This window comes from Podarcis gaigeae (genome assembly GCF_964106915.1).
Source record: "Podarcis gaigeae genome assembly, chromosome: 10".
Lineage (NCBI taxonomy): Eukaryota > Metazoa > Chordata > Lepidosauria > Squamata > Lacertidae > Podarcis > Podarcis gaigeae.
In genome coordinates, this window is record NC_139686.1 from 24,318,557 (window position 1) to 24,346,448 (window position 27,892).

At 42.3% G+C, this 27,892-nt stretch overlaps 1 protein-coding gene across 1 annotated transcript in view; it reads left to right on the top strand.

Moving 5' to 3' along the window:
- STAB2 (stabilin 2) overlaps positions 1-27,892 on the top strand; it is a 100,915-nt gene that overhangs the window by 16,935 nt on the left and 56,088 nt on the right. Inside the window, exons 12-27 of the mRNA XM_083699722.1 lie at positions 777-926; positions 2,223-2,366; positions 4,000-4,062; positions 4,171-4,290; positions 5,530-5,583; positions 7,736-7,816; positions 9,707-9,859; positions 10,582-10,644; positions 10,893-10,976; positions 12,174-12,260; positions 13,251-13,362; positions 14,364-14,544; positions 16,182-16,275; positions 16,653-16,811; positions 18,568-18,663; positions 27,212-27,307. Of these exons, the coding sequence (XP_083555848.1) occupies positions 777-926; positions 2,223-2,366; positions 4,000-4,062; positions 4,171-4,290; positions 5,530-5,583; positions 7,736-7,816; positions 9,707-9,859; positions 10,582-10,644; positions 10,893-10,976; positions 12,174-12,260; positions 13,251-13,362; positions 14,364-14,544; positions 16,182-16,275; positions 16,653-16,811; positions 18,568-18,663; positions 27,212-27,307 (1,737 nt within the window). The remainder of the gene's footprint in view (positions 1-776; positions 927-2,222; positions 2,367-3,999; positions 4,063-4,170; positions 4,291-5,529; positions 5,584-7,735; positions 7,817-9,706; positions 9,860-10,581; positions 10,645-10,892; positions 10,977-12,173; positions 12,261-13,250; positions 13,363-14,363; positions 14,545-16,181; positions 16,276-16,652; positions 16,812-18,567; positions 18,664-27,211; positions 27,308-27,892) is intronic.

Below are 27,892 nucleotides of genomic sequence, written 5' to 3' on the forward strand. Positions count from 1 at the left end.
CAAGAACCTAGGAATAGAAGGATGCTTCCCTGGGCCTCTGTCATTAGGAAAAAGATGTTACCTTTTATTTTATTTTCTGTTTTCACTACTTTGGGCCCAGACTAAGACTGCAAACCTAATCATGTGTAAAAGGTAAAGGTAAAGGGACCCCTGACCATTAGGTTCAGTCGCAGATGACTCTGGGGTTGCGGCGCTCATCTCGCTTTACTGACCGAAGGAGCCGGAGTACAGCTTCTGGGTCATGTGGCCAGCACGACTTAGCTGCTTCTGGCTTCTGGCCAGAGTGGTACCTATTTATCTACTTGCACTGCATGCTTTCAAACTGCTAGGTTGGCAGGAGCTGGGACCGAGCAACAGGAGCTCACCCCGTCGTGGGGATTCGAACTGCCGACCTTCTGATCGGCAAGTCCTAGGCTCTGTGGTTTAACCCACAGCGCCACCCACGTCATGTGTAGTCAGAAGTAAATCCCACTGAATTCAGTGGGGTTTACTCCCAGGCAAGCTATGATTGCAGCCTACATTACTTTTGGTCCTGTTGAAATCAGTCGGACTGGAAAATCCTGTCTCCATGACTAACTTTTCACATTGATTTCAATCGGCCTATGTGTTACTAACCCCATAGTTTGGTCTCTCCAGCACTTGGAAATCACATGTTCTCTAGATGCAGTCTTTTACCTCCCTTTCGATTTTTTAGGGTGCCTTTTCCACATTATTGAGAATTATTTGTATTAGAAGCCTAGATAATATCATTTCCCTTCATTCTTCTAATCTTCCAGGTTAAAGACATTCTTTCTAATAAAGAGAGTGCCCAGTATTTTGTGAAGCTCCACATACTTGCTGGTCAGCTGGATCTGAATGGGTTGAATAGTACAAGTACAGTTTATACTCTCACTGGCAAACCAGCTGTCATATTAAATGATGAAAAGGTAAGGTGTGGTTTTCACTTTATTACTGCTATTTCATTAGCAAGTGCAAAATTGATATTGGGTTTGTTTGGCAGAGTTTTAACTGTTTTGTGTGTGAACTACTTTGGCTTATTGCTGTTGTTTTTTACCTTTTATTTTAGTTTCACTGTGTTCTTACTGGAAGGTACTTTGTGGACATTGTAGTGGAAAACAGGATATACATTGATACATATAAATTTTATACTCCATTTTTCTACTACTATGGCCCCCAAAATGGTTTGCAGCAAGCCTTAATACAGCAGCAGCAAAACCAATATCAAATGCAAATAAAAATCCATTTGAAATGGTGAAACAACAGATTTAGAATACAGCAATGTTTTATAAGACAGCTAAAGCTAGTTATTTAGCTCCCAGAGGTGCTAACTTTTCTGCATCAATACATGCCCTATCAACAAGAGGTTTCTTTTGCTCGTTGTGTAAGTTTATTAAACTTAAAGGTCTGGTTGTTGTTTTTTTTAAAGGATCAAATGACAATCCAAAATCATGGTATGTTGAACTGATGCTATAACACAGTAGAGTAGGTTTCAGGTATAATATAGGAATATAAGAGGCTGCCTTATACAACGTCAGACCATTTGGTCCAGTTACCTTAGTATTGTCTACTCTGACCGACAGCAGCTCTCCAGTGTTTCAGAAGTTTTACATGCAAATCAGATGCTCTACTGCTGAGCCATAGTCCTTGCCATAAAGGGGCCTTCGGCAAAGTATCCTCTGGTGGACTTCCCTGGCTGCAATGAGACAGTGGCCCATGCAGTGCTGGGGAGCTGGGTCTATCTGCCCTTCTAATTTCTCACAATTTCTAGTCCATTGGCAGCTGCCCAAGGACGCCTAGTGCTGATATCAGCCCTGCACAAATGCAGAAGTCCAAAGTCATTTGAAGCCCAGTTCTTATGGGTCGTACAACTAGTATATTGACTGTACCTCTTCTTGAACATTGTGTGCTTGTACCTGGTAAACCAATGTGGTGCTCTCCAGATGTTGGCAGACTACAGCTTCCATCATTGTTGACCACTGGCCATACTGGTTGGGGCTGGGGCTTGCAATCCACCAGCATCTGGACAGCAGCATGTTGGCTACCCTATTCTAGATTTTATTTCACATGCCTGCCTGATGTCAAATGAGATTTGAGTGCTGAATATCATACAATTTATATAGCAGCTCATGTTTTTTATTATTACTACTACTATTATTGTTACATAAGCAGTGTGTGCCTTGTTAGATAAAATAATCCTATATTTATTTTCTGGGCCTTTCTAGGACAATCTACTTAGAATAAGATTACAGGGAGGGAAGAAGAAAGTGAAAATCTTACAAGCAGATATTGTCGCTTCCAATGGAATTGTGCACATTGTTGATAGAGCCCTGGACAATACAGAATCAAGCTTTGAAAGTGATAAAGAGGTGAGTTCAAATACAGGCAAGTGACTATAACAGTTTAGAACCATGATTTTACCTATGAATTTAAACATTTCTTGTGACATGCCTGCTGTGCAATAAAGATGGAAAACAGTAGTATTTATATAGTACTTTAAATGCTCTGAGAGATTTTTTCATGCCTAAAACTTTGAAACAACCCTATAAAACTAGGCCTCTGGTGAGGTCAGACTAAGGGATACTTGTCCAGCTTGAACTTAATGCTAAACTACGGTTCAGCATTATGTGGTCGGCAGCAGCAGTCCTCAAGACTTAGGCACTCCCTTCTCCTGTTCTCTGTTGTTGCCATGGGGAAATTGTAAGGTCTTGTTTCTGTTTTGGATTAACCACAATTTAGTGTTCCACCCAGGCATGCATCTTTTTCATAAAGGTAAAGGTAAAGGTACCCCTGCCCGTACGGGCCAGTCTTGACAGACTCTGGGGTTGTGTGCCCATCTCACTCAAGAGGCCAGGGGCCAGCGCTGTCCGGAGACACTTCCGGGTCACGTGGCCAGCGTGACAAAGCTGCATCTGGCGAGCCAGAGCCGCACACGGAAACGCCGTTTACCTTCCCGCTGGTAAGCGGTCCCTATTTATCTACTTGCACCTGGAGGTGCTTTCGAACTGCTAGGTTGGCAGGCGCTGGGACCGAGCAGCGGGAGCGCACCCCGCCGCAGGGATTCGAACCGCTGACCTTTCGATCGGCAAGTCCTAGGCGCTGAGGCTTTAACCCACAGCGCCACCTGCGTCCCATCTTTTTCATACCTCTCTGGAAAAGCCAGGGAATGAATTAGCAACTTTATGCATGCAGAGTACATCCTCTACCACTCCTTCCTGCAGAGCCCTCTTGTGCAGTGTCATTCATATAAAGCCATGCCAAAGGCAGATCTAGGCGAGTGTTACCAGTGCAATTGCACCGGGCACTGAGCTTCTGGGGCACAGGAAATATGACATCCAATGGAAAGCGAGAGGTTGCGGGGGGGGGGCACTGGCTTTTGGTGTCACTGGAATTTTTGGTGCCAACATCCGCCACTGGCCTTGCAAAAGTCTCTACATTCCTTTTAATACAAATAATAATTTGCATCATATACAATAATAATTGATGCACTCAGTTACCGTTAAAACAAAAAAAAATTCCTTCCAGTAGCACCTTAAAGACCAACTAAGTCAGTTCTTGTGGGACGCAGGTGGCGCTGTGGGTTAAAGCCTCAGCGCCTAGGACTTGCCGATCGAAAGGTCGGCGGTTCGAATCCCTGCGGCGGGGTGCGCTCCCGCTGCTCGGTCCCAGCGCCTGCCAACCTAGCAGTTCGAAAGCACCTCCGGGTGCAAGTAGATAAATAGGGACCGCTTACCAGCGGGAAGGTAAACGGCGTTTCCGTGTGCGGCTCTGGCTCGCCAGAGCAGCGATGTCACGCTGGCCACGTGACCCGGAAGTGTCTCCGGACAGCGCTGGCCCCTGGCCTCTTGAGTGAGATGGGCGCACAACCCCAGAGTCTGTCAAGACTGGCCCGTACGGGCAGGGGTACCTTTACCTTTAAGTCAGTTCTTGGTATGAGCTTTCGTGTGCATGCACACTTCTTCAGATATTCAAAGTAGGATGATTCTATTTCTGTCTTCTTAGAGATCTATAATGGCATTGCTTCAGGGCAAAGTGAGATACAGCAGATTTAGATCCATACTAGAGGTAAGACAAACAAAAAAACAGATTTAAACAAATTTACAGATGTTCTTTTTGCAAAAAAAAAAATGCATATAAACTGCTGTTCCCTTCTGCTCTCTCTTTCTAAAATAGAACAGCATTGTGGGACCAATGTTAGATATACATCCAGGACCTAATACAATTTTCATTCCAACCAACGATGCTTGGAAGAGCTTGAAAGATGGCGAACTGGACTACCTGTTGTCAAGTAAGGTATAAGTCTTTAAATAACACATACGGGCATTCGTTCTTGTGTAGTAACAGTATCCACTAGGACACAACCAATGGTCAGCTTGAATATAGAAAATGTATACATCCCCCATCCAGAATGATACACAGCATTACTAGCTATTTGCACTCCATTGTTCAATCAGCTTCTGGATCTTTCCTTACCACTAGCATAGCTTGTCTGCCACAAGTTGATTTAATCAGGAAAAGGATAGCCAATGCGATACTCTCCAGATGTTGTTGGACACCAACTCAAAGCAGCTTCGGATTGCATAGTAAGGGATGGTGCGAACTGGTGGGAAGTTCAACAACTTATGGGGGGGGGTACCACAATGGCTATATAGAAGACCTTATATTTAGTTGTAATGAGTACAGCTGTAAGGATGTGAATAGGACTTGAGGCCATGAAACACCTATTGAATATCATGCTTTGATTAAAAGCAGACATCCAGGTTGTCTTAATAAAAGCTAATTTTCAGAAGAATCCTAAGCATAGGAGGGAAATTGCTTTGTTTTGCCACAAAATATCAGACAAAAATATACATTTCCCCCCTTTTTTCATAATTACCCTTTTACTTATGTGAATGGTCTTCGCCTAATATACTTACTGGTTTGGATTTCTGTAGTGGATCCCATGCCAGGCTTTATGGGGTCACCAGGCAAATGTACCTACCTCAGCACCAAACCGGCAGTGCGCTCTGGGCTCTCAAATTTCAGTGGCACCCTGTGTGACATTAAAATTTGGTCCCCTCCTGGGCCTAGTGGTCTCCGTTTTTGAATATTGTTTTGGCGCCCCCTGCAGCCTTGTGCGACCTTAAGGGTCACACCACCCTAAAGCCGCCTCTGACCAAACTGAGCCAGTGAACAGTGGCTGCTGTTTCTCTTCTCTGGAAGATGCAGCACCTCCACTGGGGTCAGAGGGGGAGAGCAAATGAGCAAAGAAGCCCAGTGGCTTGAGAATGCCATTGTGCTTTGCATCTTCTCACAGCTCAAATCAGATTTTGCTTCTTTGGTCGGCATGAAAAAGAAAATCTTGCATGATGCCATGGGTGTAGCCAAGGGGAGCAGGGGGCAGCTGCTCCCTCCCCTTCATCAATAAAAACAATAGAAATACTTAACTAACTGACCAGTCATGTTGGTTATGCCCCCCTCCAACAAAAGCCCTGGCTATGCCCATGCAGGATGCTTGTTCAGATAAATGTGGCTCATTCTTTATTTGTGCAGGGTTCACGAAAGCTTCGCGAGCTAGTTCAGTATCACATTGTTCCTCACACCCAGGTTAGTACAATTGATGTCTGTGCTAGATTTGATATTACCTTATTATGGTAGACTTGTTACTTCTCACTACTGAAATCTACGATGCCTCTCATAACTTACTGAACTCCTTATGTCCCAGTACCCACAAAAGAAGTGGGGGGGGGGTTCTATAATGATTTGGAGCAGGGCTGGCCCACTCATGAAGCAAGGTGAGGTGATTGCCTCAGGTGGCAGAATCCACAGGGGTGGCAGATCCCGATGTAGATCTTTATTTCCCACCTTGGTCCTGATTTAGATCTTCACTCACCCATTCTTCCTCGTTGGGGAGGGCTGGCACCATTTTGTGGTTCACTTCAGGCACCAAAATGTCTTGCACTAGTGAGTACACCCCTTTAAGTGTCGTTATACTTTCATGGACTCCTTTTTGAATACTATTTGCGAGTGAAGCCAACCACCTGTCTCCTGGATCCTTGCCCATCCTGGCTTATAAAAGCTAGCCGGGAAGGACTGGGCAATGGGCTTCGTGGGGTGGTGAATGCTTCCCTCCGTGAGGGAGCCTTCCCAGACCCGCTGAAAGAGGCGGTTATTAAACCGCTTCTTAAAAAACATCTTTAGATGCGGCCACGATGGCCATTTATCGCCCAGTCTCAAACCTTCCATTCTTGGGCAAGGTGATTGAGCGAGTGGTTGCTGAACAACTCCAGGCACGCCTGGAAGAAGCGGACCATTTGGATCCCTTCCAATCGGGATTCAGGCCTCATCATGGGACTGAAACTGCCTTGGTCGCACTGGTTGATGATATCCGGCGGGCTAGGGACAAAGGTGAGAGCTGTTTCCTAGTTCTGCTAGATCTCTCAGCGGCGTTTGATACCATCGACCATAACATACTTCTGGACTGTCTTGAGGGGCTGGGAGCTGGGGGCACTGTCATACAGTGGTTCCGCTCCTTCCTCCTGGGCCGTGTTCAGAAAGTGGTGGTGGGGGATGAGTGTTCAGACCCCTGGGCTCTCACTTGTGGGGTGCCTCAGGGTTCTGTCCTCTCCCCCATGCTTTTCAACATTTACATGCAGCCACTGGGAGAGATCATCAGGAGGTTTGGGCTGGGTGTTCATCAGTATGCAGATGATACCCAGCTCTACCTCTCTTTTAAATCAGAACCAGTGAAGGCGGTGAAGGTCCTGTGTGAGTGTCTGGAAGCGGTTGGAAGATGGATGGCAGCTAACAAATTGAGGTTGAATACTGACAAGACAGAAGTACTGTTTTTGGGGGACAGGAGGCGGGCAGGTGTGGAGGATTCCCTGGTCCTGAATGGGGTAACTGTGCCCCTGAAGGACCAGGTGCGCAGCCTGGGAGTCATTTTGGACTCACAGCTGTCCATGAAGGCACAGGTCAAATCTGTATCCAGGGCAGCTGTTTACCAGCTCCATCTGGTACGTAGGCTGAGACCCTATCTGCCTGCAGACTGTCTCGCCAGAGTGGTACATGCTCTGGTTATTTCCCGCTTGGACTACTGCAATGCGCTCTACGTGGGGCTACCTTTGAAGGTGACCCGGAAACTGCAACTAATCCAGAATGCGGCAGCTAGACTGGTGACTGGGAGCGGCCGCCGAGACCATATAACACCGGTCTTGAAAGACCTACATTGGCTCCCAGTACGTTTCCGAGCACAATTCAAAGTGTTGGTGCTGACCTTTAAAGCCCTAAACGGCCTCGGTCCAGTATATCTGAAGGAGCGTCTCCTCCCCCATCATTCTGCCCGAACACTGAGGTCCAGCTCCGAGGGCATTCTGGCGGTTCCCTCACTTCGAGAGGCCAAGTTACAGGGAACCAGGCAGAGGGCCTTCTCGGTAGTGGTGCCCGCCCTGTGGAACGCCCTCCCATCAGATGTCAAAGCGATAAATAACTACCTGACATTCAGAAGACATCTTAAGGCAGCCCTGTTCAGGGAAGTTTTTAATCTGTGATATTTTAGTGTATTTTTGGTTTCTATGGAAGCCGCCCAGAGTGGCTGGGAAACCCAGCCAGATGGGCGGGGTACAAATAATAAATTATTATTATTATTATTATTATTATTATTATTATTATTATTAGTTTCTATTCAATTTTTTAAAAAAGACTCCTATTGTAATATTTGACTTTGGGGGGAAAATGAATTATTTATTCTTCCCTATAGCTGGAGGTAGCCAGCCTTATCTCAATAGGGCACATCAAGACTATGGCTCAACAGTTCATCTATTTTAACGTCACCAATAGTGTAAGTACAAGAAAGGCCAGTTCCTATTTATTCATTTTGTTTTCCTGTTTAATCCAGTCAAATTTTGTTTTCTGAATTCTGAAGGGAGTGGAGTTTTTAACACACAGTTAACAACAGCTAACTCCTGCTTTCCAGAGTAAAGCCTCCAATTGTCAAATTTCAGGCTTCCAACTGTCAAATCTCTGCTGTCTTCCACACTGACAACTAACTCCCTGCTGACCAAAACCTCAAGCCGTTCAGGGTCTGCTGCCATTCAAACCAATAACAGAAGTAACCCCTCAAGTCACTTGCTGAATGATCTCCGCCATTGTACTTCTAGCAACAAGACCTGTTCTCTCATCCTTTCACATTGCTTCTTCAGCTCACGAGTTGAACCCATTTGCCTGATTCTGTTGAAAATGGTTGTGTTTAAGAGAATGTGAGATGATATGAAAGTTCTGTCTGTGGTGTTTGATGTCAGATGGTTTATTTACACATGCAACGCATCACTTAATAACTGTAGCCATCAAGTGGTAGGTGTACATGTATGAGCCAAAACAGATTTTACTGTCATTACATAAAACTGAAAGATCAAAGCAAATTTTCCACACACCCTGCTGATATCACCACTTTAATGTTTAATACCTTGTGGAAATTAGCCGTTGTGTTATGAATACAACCCTTGACTGTTAATGTGGAGCAGTGGCAGCAATACTCACAAATACTCTGAGGTACACACTGCTGCTAAATGTACATTAACATATTTGTTACAGGGATATTATTTCCACATCTATTTATTCCTCTCAGAGTTCTCAAATAGCAGTTCTTATTTCAACAGACTGAATCTGGAATATTTCTGAAAGCGATGTGACACCTTGAGGTCTTACAGTCAGCACTTAACATGTAAACAATTATATATGGGACTCTTTGAGGTATATGAACGAAAAGGTGCCTCTCCTTCATAGTGATACTGCAATTTCGTCCTTGGGGGGCTGCTCTTTGAGACAAAAATATATGGGACTGGATGTTGGAGATTCTTTGAAGATTTGTGAGAGATACAGTATCTCGGATTACAGACACTTCAGGTTACAGACCCTTCAGGTTACAGACTCCGCTAACCCGGAAGTAGTACCTCAGGTTAAGAACTTTACCTCAGGATGAGAACAGAAATCGAACGGCAGCGGTGTGACGGCAGTGGGAGGCCCCATTAGCTAAAGTGGTACCTCAGGTTAAGAACGGTTTCAGGTTAAGCATGGACCTCCAGAACGAATTAAGATCTTAACAAAGGTACCATGGTATAAGGATTTATGAAAGACTGTGAGTGGAGTGTAAGAATATTGGTCTAGTATAGGGCCTTTTCTTTTGACCTTGCAATGCCATTAAACCAGAGGAGGAGTCTACTTGGCCACTCGTTATCTGAACATGAAGTTGTCCTTGGCCATAGATACATTGTTCTTCGGTGTGGCTTTGACTAAGGAAACTCACTTTGTCTGCACATGAAATGCTCATCATAAGCATACTCTCTCTAGACATACTGCAAGGATAATTAAATATATATGAAAAAATATAGGCAAAAATGTGTTATTGATAATACCTGGTATGGGAGATAAATTCCCACGGGGGGGGGGGAAGGATTCTGGACTGGAGCACTGCCGAGTCCTAGCTTAGATTAAACCTTCACACAGATTTGCAAATTAAGCCTTCTTTTTATTCTACTTATTCATGTAACTGCTTAGAAATAGCAAGAAACTGTTTAGTTGGATTAAAACAACAACAGCTGTAAGAGGTCCTGCTTATGAAGAATGTAAACAAATACAGAAGCAAGGATGCATGATATTGTCAAATAATACAGTGAAAACATTTTGAAGTACTGGCATCTAATTTCAAAATAAATAACTCTTATTTATTCAGGGACAAATCCTGGCAAATGGCGAACCTATAGAAGATGCAGACATTGTTGCAAAAAATGGCCGAATTTACACACTTTCTGGCGTTCTCATACCACCTTCCGTAATCCCAATTCTGCCACACAGATGTGATGAAGAGAGAATTGAGATTAAGATGGTAAGACTCTTCATAACAAAACAGTAAAAGGCAGTATCCAATAACTGCTCTAACAGAGCTAGTCAACAGATGTTGCACTCCATCTCCCATCAGCCCCAGCCAGCATAGCCAATGGAGAGGGATGATGGGAGTTGTAGTCCAGCAATATATGGAGGGCACCATGTTGGCTACCCCGATGTATAGAATTCCTTTGCACCTAATTCCCAGTCCATGCCAGCCCAACAGAGGGAGCTAATTGGCCTACATATTCCTTTCTGCAAACACAGAAGCCCTTTGTGATAATTGGGTTTAAAAAAGCTCTGTGAAAAGCACCTAATTCCCAGTCCATGCCAGCCCAACAGAGGGAGCTAATTGGCCTACATATTCCTTTCTGCAAACACAGAAGCCCTTTGTAATAATTGGGTTTAAAAAAGCTCTGTGAAAAGGTTGGAATATTGTCTAAAGAGAAAAAGAAGGAAAGAGAAAATAATGTCAATATAAGCCAGGATTTGTGTGAATTTGTTAAATTAGGGTATGGATGATTTGAGGGGAAGCTGAAGGAAGTCTTATAGAAAGAAATCTGTGACAACAAGGTGTAAATTGCTGTATTTTTTGTTTGTTATGATTTAAAAAACAATAAAAATTATGCAGAAAAAAGGAACTCACATAAAAACCTACTGGTAATTCTGCTTTGTGAGGCAAAACTGTACCTTCATAAACTATAATTGTTCCGTTTGTTTCAGGGTACCTGTGGAAAATGCCCAGCACTACACAGGAATAGTTGTCCAGAAAATTCAAAACCTGTTGTAAGTAAACTTATTATCTGTCCAATCACCAAATAAATTTATAAACGACAAAAGATTTCCTTCTACATGCATTTCGGTAAAATGTATTAACAGCATTTGTGTTATTATAAAAAGAATAAAAACAAGCAGCATATTATGAATGCAATCTGCTCTCCAGCAAAATTAACATCATTGTTTGCTTTCCATAGAGCACAGTGTTAGTTATGGGTGGTTTGTTTTAATGTGTGGATTTTTTTTTAATACTGTAGGCTTTCACAAGGAATCGATGCATTTACCACGAACAGAGCTTTCTCAGATATGGGTGTGCTAAATACTGCAATGTAACAAAAAGGGTGAGAGATGCAAATTACATTTCTGTTAGCTTCCTATAAAACTGCTGATAGCACCAGCAACTACTTACTACTGTACAACAGTGGTCTACATGAACTTTTGCCACAACTAATAGAACATCTTCATTATTTTTGTATTCGCTTCTTGAAGACTTAGGTAATAAAGCACATAAAAAACCCCAGACATCATGCATACAAAAACATTCTGAGTATATACGGTATCTATTTCCACAAATGCGTCTAGTGATCACAACAGCAGCACGGATCCAGGAACCATTATGGAGCCATTAAGGAGACCCAAGAGCAGTGGCAAAAAGCTTTAGGGAGGACCATAGCAAAGACTGTAGCTCAGTTGTAGGGCATCTGGCTTGCATGCAGAATGTCCCAGGTTCAATCCCCAACAGTTCCAGGTAGGGCTGGCCCCATCTTATAATAATAATAATAATAATAATAATAATAATAATAATAATAATAATAATAATAATAAATAATTTATTTATACCCTGCCCATTTATACTTCCCCAGCCACTCTGGGCGGCTTCCAACAAAATATTAAAATACCGTAATGCATTAAACATTAAAAGCTTCCCTAAAGAGGGCTGTCTTCAGATGTCTTAAACCTTGGAGAGCTGCTGCCAGTCAGTGTTGGCTGAGGTTGATGGACCCCGTGGCGTAGCGTGGGGGGTGCAGGGTGGGCCGGCCGCACCAGGCACAACATCGGGGGGGGCGCTCGCACTCGCAGCTCTCTGCCCGAGTGCTAAAATCCGCAAGTTAGGGGGGGCACAAATTACTTGCCTTGCCCCGGGTACTGACAACCCACGCTACGCCACTGGATGGACCATTGGCCTGACACAGCAGCTGGCTGTGTTCCTATGCAGTAAGAGAAAGCTAACACAGCACAAGAAAGGCATAGCAGATATTACAAACAGTGCTACAACCTTCTTGTACTCTTAATGAATGCCCAGGCCTGTTCAAAGCTTGCCTGGAGCCCAGGGTGGCTGGAAGACACGGAGCATTCTTGGCATGACAGTGTGAATCTGGCAGGCCTCTGGTGGTGGCCCCCAGCTGGCTTAGCCCTCCAATGCCTGGGGCAAGTGTACCCAGCTCACCCCACCCCCAATCTGCATGGGCCTGCTCTTAACAAATTTGCATGCTGCTCCTTTTTCTTTTGTCATGAGGAAATGTTTACTTATTTTGCAGGAGCCAAAGTGTTGCAAAGGATTCTTTGGCCCAGATTGCAATCAGTGCCCTGGTGGCTTTTCCAATCCCTGCTCAGGAAATGGACAGGTAAAAGAAAGAAATATTTTCAGTGTCAACCAGTCTCCATTTCCTTTGTTGAAGTCTAGTAAATAGGCATATGAAACTGTTTGCTTTTGTTGAGATGTCCGTTCACTTTGCCGTTTTTCAGCATACCTGCTTGATTCATGACAGGGTCAGTTTTCATGCAGGGCATGAGGTGTTGCATGAAAAAAATGCCCACACCTCCTTGAACACCCAAAGGAAAACTGAATGCATAGTAGAGATGCTTCACCATCTGCATCTTGCACCAAAGTAAATTTATATCACTTGATGTATCAAAAGCTGAGGACTGTAAATAAGCTCACATTCTTAGCATCATAGAATAGGCTATGTTGTGGACCCTGGACCACTGTTCAAAATGTCTAGCTTTTAAACCTCAGGTTAATGGGGTGAGGGGTTGGATCACAAAGTGAGGGCTAATGGGGCACTTCCCCACCAACCTCAGTCTGCCCCTAGTCAGACCCCATCTGTCTGCTTCTTACTAACAAATAGTCAGAGGCATTGAAAGTAAAACAGCAGGGAACATTCAGTTTGTAAATTAAGCAATAATTCTGTTAGTGGTATAGTAAAAAACCAAGTGGGAGATGGGTAGAGGTGTTGCTTACCAACCAGGAATAATGGCATGATGTTTGCTGAGGTAGCAAGTATTCTGATTGGCTGTGTAATCCTGTGAGAGTTTCTCCTCTGTATGTTTGGTTGACTGTCTCCCTCCTATGTGTAAGGCATGAACTGAGAAATACAAAGCATCTCTGTTCCTTTCTTCTCAAATGATACACTGTTTTGTTTAGTTTTAATCAGTAAAGATTACTTTTCTCTTTGGACTCCATCTGGGTGTTTAAAGTGGCTCTGGAAATGACAGAGGGAACTGGTATCTTGTAGGAAGGTGTAATACACATTTCCCCAACAGAAATACCATTCTGATATATTTACATGTGAATTTCAATGTATAATTTCAAATACGTTTGTTCCACTTTGCAGTGTATGGATGGCATGAAAGGGAATGGGACTTGTGTTTGTGATAGGAAATTTGAAGGATCATACTGCCAGTTCTGTTCAAACCCAAACAAATATGGACCACACTGTGACAAAAGTAAGCACCGCAGTTTCTCTCTTCCCTGGATATTTTAAGCCTTAGTCAAATTTCAGGGCAAAGAAAGCCTCTGACCTAAAGACAAGCACTTCTGAGTTCCATAAACTCCTGCCTGGTGTGCTTCCTGTGCAGCTGAACTGGGAGGTCCTTAGTTCTTTGTGCCCAGGGGAAAGCATCAGTGAGGGGCCTGGCTCAGTTTCTATGGGCCTGGTGCTGTGGGATCTTGTTCAGTGGGCTCTGGCCTGCCAGCCTCTAGTTCACAGATAGGGATGAATGGATCTGTCATTTTCATTTCTCTCAGTTTCTCATTTTTCCAATCTTAGATTCAGTTGTCAAAAAAAAAAAAAAGATTCTCATGACAATTCATCAACATTTTAGTGTGATTTTCTGTTGTTAAACGATTTTTTTGTATGCAATTTTGCCTAATGTACACATTTTTGCAAACCAATTTTCCTTAATATAATACATTTTTATCTGTTATATATGCATTTCATGCACGCTTTAGTATGTGCATTTTTGTACACATTACTTGGCTGAAAAACCACCACAAAATTCAAAGAAGTGTGAATTTTGAAGGGCACCTGAGTTTCAGTTTGCATGTGGCTTCAGAAAGTGTGGATTTGTAGATTCACCTTTAACTGTTCACAATCTAATTTTTGCTCCATCACTGCCCATGATCACCAGCGTCAGAGCCAGGTCCAGCTACCCAGTCCAGCTTCTTAACTGATAACACAGTAGCCTCTGCCTTGGTGTCCTGGTCACTCCTGGCATCTGGGGTTGTGGCAGTTAAAATATTCTAACAGTCTCTTCTAATTTTATTTCATTGTTTATTGCTAAAAAAAAGAAAAATGGGAAAATGAAAGACTAGCTGAGATTTTATTTGCAACAACAACACATATATTACCTTTTTAAAATGGGTCTGATTATCTCTCTCTCTCTCTTTCTCTCTCTCTCTCTATATATTCCTCTCATTGGCATTTATTTCCCCCAATCTTCCACAGAATGTATGTGTGTTTATGGTAAGTGTGACAACCAAATAGACAGCGATGGGATCTGCCTTGCTGGTTCATGCAAAAGTGGATATGCTGGAAAATTATGTGACACACAGGTGTTTCCATGCGGGACTTTTCTTCAGTTCTGCCATGCACATGCCGATTGCCAGTTTACCAATGGTGCTATGAGGTAGGCCCATTATGCTGATCATTTTTATACTACTCGGGGAACTATAAGGAGTATGTGTCGGCACACGTCTCCCCACCTGTCATCCTCTATGTGAGTGAATGTGGTGCCTTCTACATCTTCCTGGCCTCGACTGTCTGTGATGGGTCTGGAAGCCTTTCACAAGGAATACCTGCACTCACTCAGAGATATATTTACAGTCTTTATTTACATACGTATATAGAAGGTACAGAACATAGCTTCATGCATCCGAATCCTCGGTAGCAGATCCAGGAGGTGGGAGCTTTCGGCTCCTCCTCCAGCACAGGAGCTTGAGAAGCCCCAAGCGCCTCCTTTGTTCCCTATGTTTTAACCCCCTCCTGTCCTGTGCTGATGGAATGGGCATCGAATTTCTCTCTGTCCCTGAACTGGTTGAGTGGTGTTGCTGCTCTCTAGCATCAGGGAGCATCCTCACCGCTTGAGTTCCTTCCACATGCTTGTCCTCCTCCCCTTCTCCTGTCTTTTCTAAAGGCTCCTGTTCTTCCCCCTCCCTCGCTCCAGGGCATTCCCTGGCAGCCCCGTGACACTGTCCCAATTGGTTTGCCAATTCATTTTTATAAAGGCTCAGAGTAAAACGAATTTGAATACCACCTGCCCCTTCCCAGTTGTGCTACTTAAGATTTTTAACTGGAGAATCGATCAAGGGCCTTCGTTGGTGACAGAGCATGTGCTTCACACATACAGACAGGTTAGGATTCAACTGGAACCTGCAGTTAAAGAATCTTCGGCAGCAGTGGCAAAGCCTTGCATGCAGACAGTACCTGGTTCAATCCCTGGCATATCCAATCTGCAACTTTAGAGATACCCGAAGAAGCGTCTCTACCCCCACTGTTTAGCCCAGACACTGAGGTCCAGCTCCGAGGGCCTTCTGGCAGTTCTCTCACTGCAAGAAGTGAGGTTACAAGGAGCCAGGCAGAGGGCCTTCTCGGTAGTGGCACCCTCCCTGTGGAACGCCCTCCCATCAGATGTCAAGGAAATAAACAACTACAGTGGTACCTCAGGTTACATACGCTTCAGGTTACAGACTCCGCTAACCCAGAAATAGTAACTCGGGTTAAGAACTTTGCTTCAGGATGAGAACAGAAATCGTTCTCCAGCGGCCCGGCAGCAGCAAGAGGCCCCATTAGCTAAAGTGGTCCTTCAGGTTAAGAACAGTTTCGGGTTAAGAACGGACCTCCGGAATGAATTAAGTACTTAACCCGAGGTACCACTGTATCTGACTTTTAGAAGACATCTGAAGTCAGCCTTGTTTAGGGAAGTTTTTATGTTTGATGTTTTATCATGTTTTTAATATTCTGTTGGAAGCTGGCCAAAGTGGCTGGGGAAACCCAGCCAGATGGGCAGGGTATTATTATTATTATTATTATTATTATTATTATTATTATTATTAGGGAGCCACTGTCTGTCAGTGTAGGCAATACTGAGCTAGATGGATCACTTCTCTGACTCAATATAAGGCAGCTTCCAGTGTTTCTAGGGTTAGGAAAGATCTCTGCCTGTGGTCATACGGATCTGCTGCCCGTTGTGATAGAAACATAATTTTGGCTTCGTTTTACAACTGTCATGACTATTAATTTCACATGCTTTGATGCAAATTTTAGCTGCATTTGTAAGCCGGGATACGAAGGAGATGGAATAATTTGCAACGAAGTAGATCCTTGTGCTAATTTAATTCCACACAGCTGCAATGCTAATGTAAGTACAAAATTCCTTGGCCTCTCTTAACGTATTTAAATTCTGAGTTGAATTATCCAAATTAAGAACATCTCTCGTAAGTAAATATCTTTCCCAGTTAAAATGGTTGGTCCATTGGTCCATTGACCCAACAGGTTTCATATTATGTTCTAAAAATAATTGTGCTAAATCGTAAGTGAAATGTTGATGAAGTCTTTGCATTTATCACTGCGGAAATAGTTAGATTTAGGCTGCAGAAATTGTGGGTGAAATATTCACCTATCCACATTGGTCTGTATTACTAAAATAAACACGCAGAGTCTTCCCCTGAACTCTGTCCTTCCCACATTACAATGCACAGGCTGTAACTCTGGTATGTCCTTTCCATATACCTGCAGGCAGAATGTGTTAAGACTGGCCCTGGGACCCATGAGTGTGTGTGCCAGCCAGGATGGACAGGAAATGGCAAAGACTGTTCAGAAATCAACAACTGTCTGTTGCCAAATTTTGGAGGGTGTCATAGTAATGCTACTTGCCTATATATAGGTCCTGGTCAGGTGAGTTAAAACTGCCTCTTAACTTCTGCACTGTGCGAATCTTCTGTAATCTTTCTTTATGTGGTAGCAACAACAACAACGGCAGCCAATGAGCTCAATAGTTAATAAACTGGTTCTTGAGTTTTGCGGCAATGTTGTCGTTTAGTCGTGTCCGACTCTTCATGGCCCCATGGACCAGAGCACCCCAGGCACTTCTGTCTTCCACTGCCTCCCACAGTTTGTTCAGACTCATGTTTGTAGCTTCGAGAACACTGTCCAACCATCTCGTCCTCTGTCATCCCCTTCTCCTTGTGCCCTCCATCTTTCCCAACATCAGGGTCTTTTCCAGGGAGTCTTCTCTTCTCATGAGGTAGCCAAAGTATTGGAGCCTCAGCTTCACGATCTGTCCTTCCAGTGAGCACTCAGGGCTAATTTCCTTAAGAATGGATGCATTTGATCTTCTTGCAGTCCATGGGACTCTCAAGAGTCTCCTCCAGCACCATAATTCAAAAGCATCAATTCTTCGGCGATCAGCCTTCTTTATGGTCCAGCTTTCACTTCCTTTGCGGTAATAATGCAGTCCAAATGACATGCAGTTAGTAGCTCGTTCATTAGCGCATATATTCAATGCCACCCTGCCACTGCTGTCAGCACCGCTGCCTCCGCTACTCACTCTGCTGCTGCCACCATGCCCCCTGCTGCATCTGGTGCTGATGGAGAAGCAGTGACGCTATTGGCACCAGTTTCAGGCAAGATTGCACCAATCTGGAGGGAGATCTTGCACAGATCTCACCCCAGATCGGGGCCAATGTTGGTGCCACTTCTCCAGCACTAGAGGAAGTGGTGGGGCGGGTGGGGCACCTGCAGGGTGCTTCCTCAGGCGCTTCTGCTACCTAAGGCAGAGGCCTTACCCTGCCTAATGGCTGGGTTGGCCCTGATATTTTTATTACAGTGGAATCTCGGTTTTCAAACGTAATCCATTCTGGAAGTCCATTTGACTTCCGAAACATTCCAAAACCGACGGTCAAAGGGCTGCCAGCAAGTTCAATGAGGAAAATTGAGAAACACGCCTCAGAAGCCGTTTGTCTTCTGAGGCATGTTCGAAAACAGAAATACTTCTGGGTTTTCAGCATTCAGCTTCCAAAACGTTTTGCAGCTGAGATGTTTGAAAACCATGACTCATGGCTATTATTCTTCATTCTGATTCCCCAAGCTTCCGGTTGTCAAATTGTTTACTGAGCCTGTCTTCAACATCAGATTTGTTAAATTGTTAAAAGCAATCTTAAACCATCAACTGTTTTTTAAACACACAATCCATAAATCAACCAAGCCCATAGATTCATTGACAATAAATAATTTGAAAAATCAAGGGGATCTTGGGGAAGGATGTTCCAGAATTGGTGAGTTACTATGCCCTGATTCTCACATACACACCAACCTGGCATCTGACAGTGGCCAAACAGAGACAAGGAGCTGCCCTGATTGCCTGTGTGCACAGAAGGTTCACGGGGGATGTGGTGGTTGTTTAGGTACACTGGTTCTAAACTGTCTAGGATTTTAAAGGTGATGCCCAGAGTTGACTCCAAGCATCATCTATTGAACATATACTATTGCACTTTATGTTAGGTTAGGTTATTTATTAAATTTATATCCCATCCTTCCACCCAAAGGAGCCTAGCCTAGCATGGCTTCATTTTAAACTTTTATTGACAGAGGTTGCATAGGAGTTGAACAGTTCAAGTGAATAATTTTATTTCATATTCCCCCTACAATACAGAATGATTGTGAATGTAAGGAGGGATTTCGAGGAAATGGATATGAATGTGAACTGATAAACTCTTGTTCAGAACAAAATGGAAAGTGCCACCCACTGGTGAGTAATTCACTTACAAAATTATAAAAGGTTTTTTATAATAAGGATATACTAAAATAAGCATTATATTATTTTTCAGAGAATCACTAACATTTTACTCTCAATGGGTCTAACTTTGAGGCTCTCTAGTCCTTACAACTTAATTAAATTTTCTGTTTTAGCATCAGTATATTAGATTTTGGGATACTAGTTATTGCCAAACAATTCACTCTCAGCTCCAGCCAATTAGTAATATGGTGCTGTATCCTCAAGAACACACTTACTGTGTCCTGTGGGATCACAGTAATGAGGCTGCCAGTGGCTGTCACTTTACCCCTGGAGAACTTATCTTAGTAAATCTTACACCTTAATTGAAATTATGCATGTTTGTGATTGTGGGAGATTGTTTACAGCCAGCATGGGGGCCCTGTATGCCAGAACCTGTATGCCTTCAGGTGTTGTTGGACTCCAGCTTCCAGCATTACAGTCAGTGTGGTTACCAACCAGGGATGATGGGAGTTGTAGTCCAGCAACTTAGGTAGGGCCACAGATTCCCCACCACTGGTTTAGAGTAAAAATTTCACAACCAACAATGCACTCTGTTGAAGGCCTCATTGCTCCTCATTCTTTTTAGAAAGGCATACTTTTTCAAGCAAACAGGTAGTCATTCTACACCTGCCATTTAACATGGTAGATTCATATCTCAGTGTGCCCACTTCTTACATGACTGACAAACAGCCTGTTCAGATGCTGCTTGAGAATAGGCCTCGTGTGATACAACAGTGCTGAACGAGGAAAGGGGAGAAATTCAAGTCAGTTTGCATTTAAAGTCAAACCTATCACATTTGCATGTTCCAGAGAAATGAAACAAGGAACCCTTCAACATTTACAAAATTCAGATAATTTTACAATGCCTATGTTTACAAAAGTGCACACACATATATAGGGGTAAAATGTGCATTAAATGGGAATAAAAATGTGCATATTAATGAAAATATCATACAAGAATGCATTGTATTAGGGAAAATGCTTACAAAAATGTAACATTAGTCAAAACTACATACAAACATATGTTTATTAGGAGAAATTTGCATTAAAATGCTCAAGGATGAGGATTTAAAGAAAACTAAATTTCAAATTGCTTCAGAAATGTGGAGAACTGAATTTAAGACTGGAAAAATAAGCAACAGAGAGAACAGAAACTGACAGATCTTTCCATCTTTAATGCTGAACTTGCACTGGAGAGACTTGGGATCAATTTAGGACTAACAAATTCTCCATGGTTTGATATCAAATTGGGCTTGGTCAAACAAGCTATATTCTAAACAAAAACATTCAGGAGCATGATGTGGTCTAGATGCCTCCTGCCAACTCTACAAACCACACAAGTCTTTGAACTCTGCCTCACCACCTTCCCTTCTTATTTATCAAGTAGCAATAGAAAAGTCTCACTTAAAATTTATCTGACAGGTCACCTCCCTCTCTGGCACTTTGTACAGAGGTATTACCAATATAGGATGAATGCCACATTTGTAGTAGTCCTAAATTAACAACTGTTATCCAAAGAGCAGGGCAAACAAATAATAATTCACTTTTGTGCAGACACTGTTGAGACAAAACTGAACAGTGGCTTTCAAAACAGAGGCTGATTATTCCTCCCCTCCCAATCTTATAATAGAGCTCTAAGCATTAGCTGAATAATTATTTCAACTAACACCTTAATTAGTGTATCTGAATTAAAAGGATTTACTTTACAGTGGCTTTGCTTCCCATGTAGATAACTGTACACTAGATGTTAATTAGTTGATTTCACTGGCACTTAAGCAAAGGTCACCTCTAAATATCTTTTTATTTTTTTAGTATTGATCTTATTTTCTTGCACAAAGCTTATGCAGAGGTTATACTGTTTACTGAACGTTTGTTCCAACTTGTTTATGGGCAGTAACACAACAATGAACATTAGTTTGCATTTATTCTGATTTGTTTGTTGGGTGTTGGTCTTCCTGGTATTAATTTGTTTGTCACACACTTTTCAATGCATTTTCTCATCACTTTCCAAACTGCAAAATGCCAGGTTCTTCTTTAAGAAGGCGGCGCAAAACAGCAATGGCGGTCCTCTTTACTTAGTGAAGAGGGACTCCGCGAAAAAGGGTCGTCCGCTACGGCAAAGCGGAGACCCATTAAGAAAAACCGCAGGCAGAGCGAGCCTGCGGCCATGGGACTCGGCGGGCGCCCAAAACCCCCCCAGAAACGAAGAAGGAGCTCCGTAAGGGGCTCCGGAACGCGAAAGGGGGAGCGGCGCTGTGAGTTCATCGCTCTTTTCGTGGACGCAAAGCCGCGCTGCTGCTGCTGCTGCTGAGCGCCGACCTTTCTTCTTGAAAACATCAAAATTGGCTGCTACATACCCGTGAGTAAGGGGAGTTAATCATCGGAAAAACTTGGGAATTTGGTTGAAATTCGGCTGAAAACGGGAGGCGAGTAACAGGAAGTCCGTCTCCCGATCCTGCTAACCAGATTAAAGCAATTGCGCAGAAGAGCGCTGAAGCGCTTAAAAGGGACTGTAAAAGTAAAACGAGGGTGTATTTGACAGACTTTGTAGTGAAAAGACAAGCAGGAAATCTTTGTAAAAGTTGTGGATCCTATTTTTGGGACCTTCTTCCTAATTTTGAGCTATGTGGAGTTAAAAGGGACAACCCAGTTATCGGGCTGTCAGTGTGCAAAAGAGAACTGTCAAACTGCTGATACTGTTATTGGAGCTTAACTGATACATAGACTGAGACACTAACGTTTAAACATTGTTGCTGGGACCTTTCTTGACACCTTGTGGCTTTTCTTCAAGAAAAAGAAAGCCTGTGGAAACTTCCTTTTGTGCTCTGGAACTACTAAAGACTTAACATAGGGAATATAAGAACTTCAATGGCGGACAAGAGCTCTCTCCTTCCTTGAAACTTTGAAATACCCCCACCTAGAGGATTGTGGAGACATAGAGGCCTGGGAACTGTACTTTATTGTGATTCTCTGTGGTTAAATTGTTTACACTCCGGACTTTGTCTAACTTATGAAACAAAAGAAAATTTGACCTTGAACAGAGGCAGGTGTGGAATGAGTGGCACAGGGAGAACAAGAGCAGCTAAAGCTAAAGAAAAAGAAAAGAAACCAGGGCAACTTGTTCAAACAACCCTATCTCATCAACGAAGATCATCCGTCCCAACTGTGCTGACAGCACAGGAGGTGGAAATTGAAGAGCCTGCTGTAGAGCCTGCTGCAGAAGATATGGCAACTGGAGGATCTGAAATAGTCCTGAAACAAATCTTGGAACAACTTGGAATTTTAAACCAAAAAGTGGACAATCAATCATCAAAAATTGACCAAGCTACATCCTCTATTACTAAATTATCCGAGCAAGTTTCTCATCATACTCAGGCAATTGAAAAATTGCAAGGGGCAACGACTGAAAATTATAAACTTGCTGTGGAAGCTAATCAAAAAGCAGAACAGGCGAATAAAAAGGTTGACGAGATTAGGGGGGAAGTAAGGCCTCTGAAAAGACAGGTAGGGGAACAACAAGCCTATCTGTCATTGGTTGAATTGAAAAGTAAGGAAAATAATCTCAGATTAAGGGTTATCCCAGAACTGGAGGAAGGAAATCTACAGGGATTTTTAACACTTTTGTTCTCCAAATTCTGGGGGATAGAGGAAGATAAGGACTTTAAAATTGTGACTGCCTTTAGACTGGGAAAATTGATAAAGAAGGACAAGTCCAGAGACTGTTTGGTTATTTTGAGATTGAGAGAGGAAAGAGACAAGATACTAGGCCTACATTTCAAAAAATCTTTGGAGATAGAAGGTAAAAAGGCTGAAATTTACAGAGATATACCTAAACACCTTTTGGATCTTAGGACCACTTATACAGATTTGACCAAACTGTTGAGATACAACACAATTCCTTATAGGTGGGAGTTTCCGCAAGGACTATCATTTACCTACAAAGGAAGGAAAGTAAGAATCAAAACACCGGAGGACCAACAGAAGTTCCTACACAACCACGAGGAGGACCTCCAGAAAGGAGCTGCAGCTTCTTGGCCTCCACCACCACCGGGACCATCTCCAAAGCCTACACCGCCTGGATCTGGACCAACATTACCACCTCCGGGATCGGAGGGAAACCTAGACACCCCATTGTAGACCCACCAATTAGACCAGGATGTCGCTGCAGCTTCTTAGTTGGAATATAAATGGCGGAAATTCTCCGGAAAAAAGAAGAAAAGTATTTCATATTTTGAAAAAAGAACAATTGGACATTATTTGCCTGCAAGAAACGCATGTGACAAGGCTCCACAGAAAAGTGCTAATTAATAAAAGACTAGGCCAAGAATTCATCTCTTCGGATAAAGTGAAGAAAAGAGGAGTGGTGATATATGCAAAGGAGAGCCTGTCACCGAAATTCTTATTTAAAGATGAACACGGCAGAATTTTGGCGATTGAAATTCAGACACAAGGAGAAAAATTTTTGATATTAGGAAAATCGGAATGAAGGAAAATCGGAATTTTTCAGGAAGCTGCATGAGATTATGCTGGACTACCTAGACTACAATAACATCATCATGATGGGTGATATGAATGGGGTTGTGTCTGTAAATATGGATAAGTCGCAAAGTGCTAACATAACGAAAGATGGCAGACTACCTAAAACTTTTTTTGAAATGACTGACAATGTGGACTTAATTGACATATGGAGGGTTAAGAACCCCCTAGGAAAAGAAGGGACTTTCTTTTCTGAAGCTCATCTGACATGGACACAAATCGACCAAATATGGATAACTAGAGGACTGGCACCTAAGACTAGAAAGGTGGAAATCTGCCCAAAAACCTGCTCCGACCATAATGCTTTGAAAATGGAACTCAGACTAAATACAACCGGATCCTTCAGATGGAAAATGAATGACACCCTACTAAGGGATGAGAAGATTGTTAAGAAGGCCCAAAAAACTTTAAAGGACTATTTTGAGATAAATTTAAATACCACTGTGGAAAAAAGAATAATCTGGGACACAAGTAAAGCAGTTATGAGAGGGTTTCTAATACAACAAAACACGATCAAGAAAAAGCTCTGGAATGAAAAGAAGGAGAAGATATTGGAAAAAATAAGAGATGGAGAAAAAAAACTAAGATCCAGGCCCAAGTCGAAGGAAGTGCTGAGAGAAGTGAAATTTTTCCAAGCACAATATTTGAAATTGATAAATCAAGAGGTGGAATGGAGAATCAAACAAATGAAACAAAGATCTTTTGAATCAGCAAATAAGTGTGGGAAACTGCTAGCATGGCAGTTGAAAAAGAGACAAAAACTTAATACAGTTACAAATCTAGAGATTGAAGGGAGAATGGTACAGAAACCCGAGGAAATTAGAAAGTGCTTCCAGAGATATTTCAAAGAGCTTTATTCACAAGGGCCACAGAAAGATTCGGAGGTGGACCAATTTCTTAAAACCAACGGATTACAGAAAATACCTCAGGAAATGAGAACAACCCTGAATAGTAATATCACACAGCAAGAAATTGAAAGCGCCATTCAGAACCTCCAATTAGGCAAATCTCCAGGCCCCGATGGACTTACCTCCAAATACTATAAGGTTCTGAAGGACTATTTGATACAACCTTTGTTGGAGGTTTGTAACCAGATTATGGAGGGGAGGAAGGCACCGGAAACGTGAAAAGAAGCCTTCATCACATTGATACCCAAACTAGAAACTGAAAAGACCCAGCTTAAGAACTACCGCCCCATCTCACTCCTAAATGTGGATTACAAAATTTTTGCAGACATTTTGGCAAGTAGGTTTAAAAAAGTGCTTAATGAAGTGGTCCATAAGGACCAGGCTGGCTTTCTCCCTGGTAGGCAATTGTTTGGCAACACAAGAAACATTATTGATATTTTGGAGCTTTTACAAACAAAGCTTAACACTAGAGCGGTGCTAATCTTTATTGATGCGGAGAAAGCCTTTGACAATATTTCCTGGATGTTTATGAAGAAAAATTTGGAAGGGATGGGAGTGGGGCGGGGGTTTGAAAATGGAATAGAAGCAATATATTCAGAACAAAAAGCGAAATTGATAGTAAACAATGTGGTGACAGAGGAGTTTAAAATTGAAAAAGGGACACGGCAGGGGTGCCCCCTATCCCCCCTATTGTTTATTTCAGTTCTGGAGGTGCTATTGAACATGATTAGAAAGGACCGGTTGGTACAGGGAATTGAGGTCGGAGTGAAACAATATAAATTGAAAGCATTTGCAGATGACCTGGTATTAACATTGCAGGAGCCTGTCTCTAGTACTAAAAGAGTGTTAGAATTAATTTCGGACTTTGGTCGGGTGGCGGGATTTAAGTTGAACAAACAAAAAACTAAGGTTCTAGCAAAAAATTTGACAAGTACAGAAACAGATGAGTTCGTGAAAGAAACAGAATTAAATGTGGTTAAAAAAGTAAAATACCTAGGGGTGTATCTGACCTCCAAAAATTTGAATCTGTTTAAAGACAACTACGAGAAATGTTGGTCAGAAATCAAAAGAGATTTGGAAACGTGGTCAAGATTGAAACTTTCCTTGTTGGGCCGAATAGCAGCTATAAAGATGAATGTATTGCCAAAAATGTTATTTTTGTTTCAGACCCTACAGATCGTGGACAAGGTGGAATGCTTTGGAAGGTGGCAGAAGGATATCTCTAAGTTTGTTTGGCAGGGCAAAAAGCCCCGAATAAAGTTTAAGATATTAACTGATGCGAAAGAAAGAGGGGGATTTGCCCTGCCAGACTTGAGGTTATATTATGAATCCGCAGCCTTCTGCTGGTTGAAAGATTGGATCTTACTGGAAAACACTGATGTCCTAGATCTGGAAGGGTTTGACAACGCTTTTGGGTGGCATGCATATTTGTGGTATGACAAGGTTAAAGTGCACAAACTGTTTAAAAACCACATTGTCAGGAGAGCAATTTTAATGGTCTGGACAAAATATAAAGACTTATTGGAGAGTAAGACTCCGAGGTGGCTCTCACCGGTGGAGGCCAAGGCACGTAAGAGACCTAATATGGAAGCCAATTGGCCTAAATATGAGGAAATTATTGAAAAGATTGGAGACAATTGGAGGTTGCAGAGCTTGGAAAAACTAAAAAACAAGGTGCGAGATTGGTTGCATTATGCACAAATTCAAGAGGTCTTTAAAGTAGACAAGAAGGTTGGATTCCAGGTGGAAAAATCGAAACTAGAGACAGAACTGTTAGAACCAAAAAGTAAACTACTTTCGAGAATGTATAACCTGCTGCTTAAATGGAATACTCAGGATGAGACAGTCAAATCCGCCATGATAAAGTGGGCGCAGGATTTGGGGCATAACATTATGTTTGAAGACTGGGAAAGGTTATGGAACACCGGAATGAAATTTACGGCATGTAGTGCCTTGAAGGAAAACATTATGAAAATGATATACCGGTGGTACATGACCCCAGTCAAGCTTGCTAAGATATATCACCTGTCTGATAATAAATGCTGGAAATGTAAAGAGGCGGAAGGGACATTCTTTCACCTCTGGTGGACCTGCCCGAAAGTGAAGGCCTTTTGGGAAATGATTCATAATGAACTAAAAAAGGTACTTAGATTTACCTTACCTAAGAAACCAGAGGCCTTCCTCCTGGGCATGGTGGACCAGAGAGTGCTTAAGAAGGACAGAACCTTTTTTATGTACGCTACTACAGCAGCAAGGATCCTGATTGCAAAACATTGGAAGACACAAGATTTACCCACACTGGAGGAATGGCACACGCAGTTGATGGACTACATGGAACTGGCCGAAATGACTGGCAGAATCCGAGACTTGGGAGAAGAAACAATCGAGGAGGACTGGAAAAAATTTAAAGACTATTTGGAAAAACATTATAAGTTGTATGAATGTTAAAAAACGCACCTTTTAGGAAATTCTAGCTTCAGTAATGTTAAATTAAAGAAATGGAAATTAAGGTACAAGAAGTCAGAGATAGAATAATGAAACAACTTTATTGTGTTAAAATGAAAACGTACATGATTTGGGTCATAATATATTTGAAATTGGGTAACACGATAAAATGGAAGATACAATAAGTATTGAAACAAGTTAACAAATTGCAGATGTTATGTATTACAGAGAATGCAGGGTTGGGAGGACGCGGGGAAGTCCAGTAGATTTGGAAAACAGAATAAGAAAATTTGTAACTTTCTTTTTCTACTTTTATAATATGCTCTTTATTCTTTTTTCTGTATTTCATAAAACTAATAAAAAATATCATGATAAAAAAAATAAAGTGAATCTGTAGCCCACTGTAACAATGCAAAACTAAAGTTCCAGTGTGCACTTGAATCCTTCCTGCAAAACAGTCTGGAAGCACCCGAAAGTGTACTTTTAAGTATTTGTTCAGAAGAAATGCGTTCAGGAATTAGGGCCCCACCAGTTATGTAAGCGCAAAAGCCTTTTATGCTGCAAAACCATATTGCATTGGGAAGAATACACAGGTGGCTAGGTGTTTGATTATTATTTCCCTGTTCTAACAGGCTGTTTGTCAGTTCACATCTTCTGGAGTCTGGGAATGTGTGTGTTCAAAGGGCTATGAGGGAGACGGCAGCATATGCTATGGAAATGCAGCGGAGGTACGTAGGAACCTAACACTTGCCTAAATGATTATGACCAATATCTCAGCTTCTACATTACAAATGCCACCATGTAACAGAGGCACGTGGCACAAATACCCCTTCTTAGAGGAAGTTTATACTCACTGTTTTTATGCTTTATTTGCCAGGAAACAGTATCATGTCAATTAAGAGCAAGGTGATAATATTAAATAAAATTGCCTTTATCATATCTAAAGTACATGCAATACATCCTAAAAATGAATACAACCAGCATCACAATAGGTATAGCTATTTTCAATAACTACCATGTTAACTCACACATACAAAAAATCTGGGGGAAGAACTGCAAAAGCAAATTTACAGTACCAATAGGGTTCCAACTACCATCACAATATGTTTGTATACATGAAGCAAGGGTATGGCTCAGGTTAATTCACAGCAACTATTAACTTATAGAAAAGCATATTGCAGATGAAGCATTATCAATATACCAGCTGTCATCTTACATCTTCATACAAATGAGATACGAAATATTCCATTGTTGCAAAACAGGAGATGCCAGGGACTTCAAACTGAGACCATATGCTTGGAAAGCATGGGCTC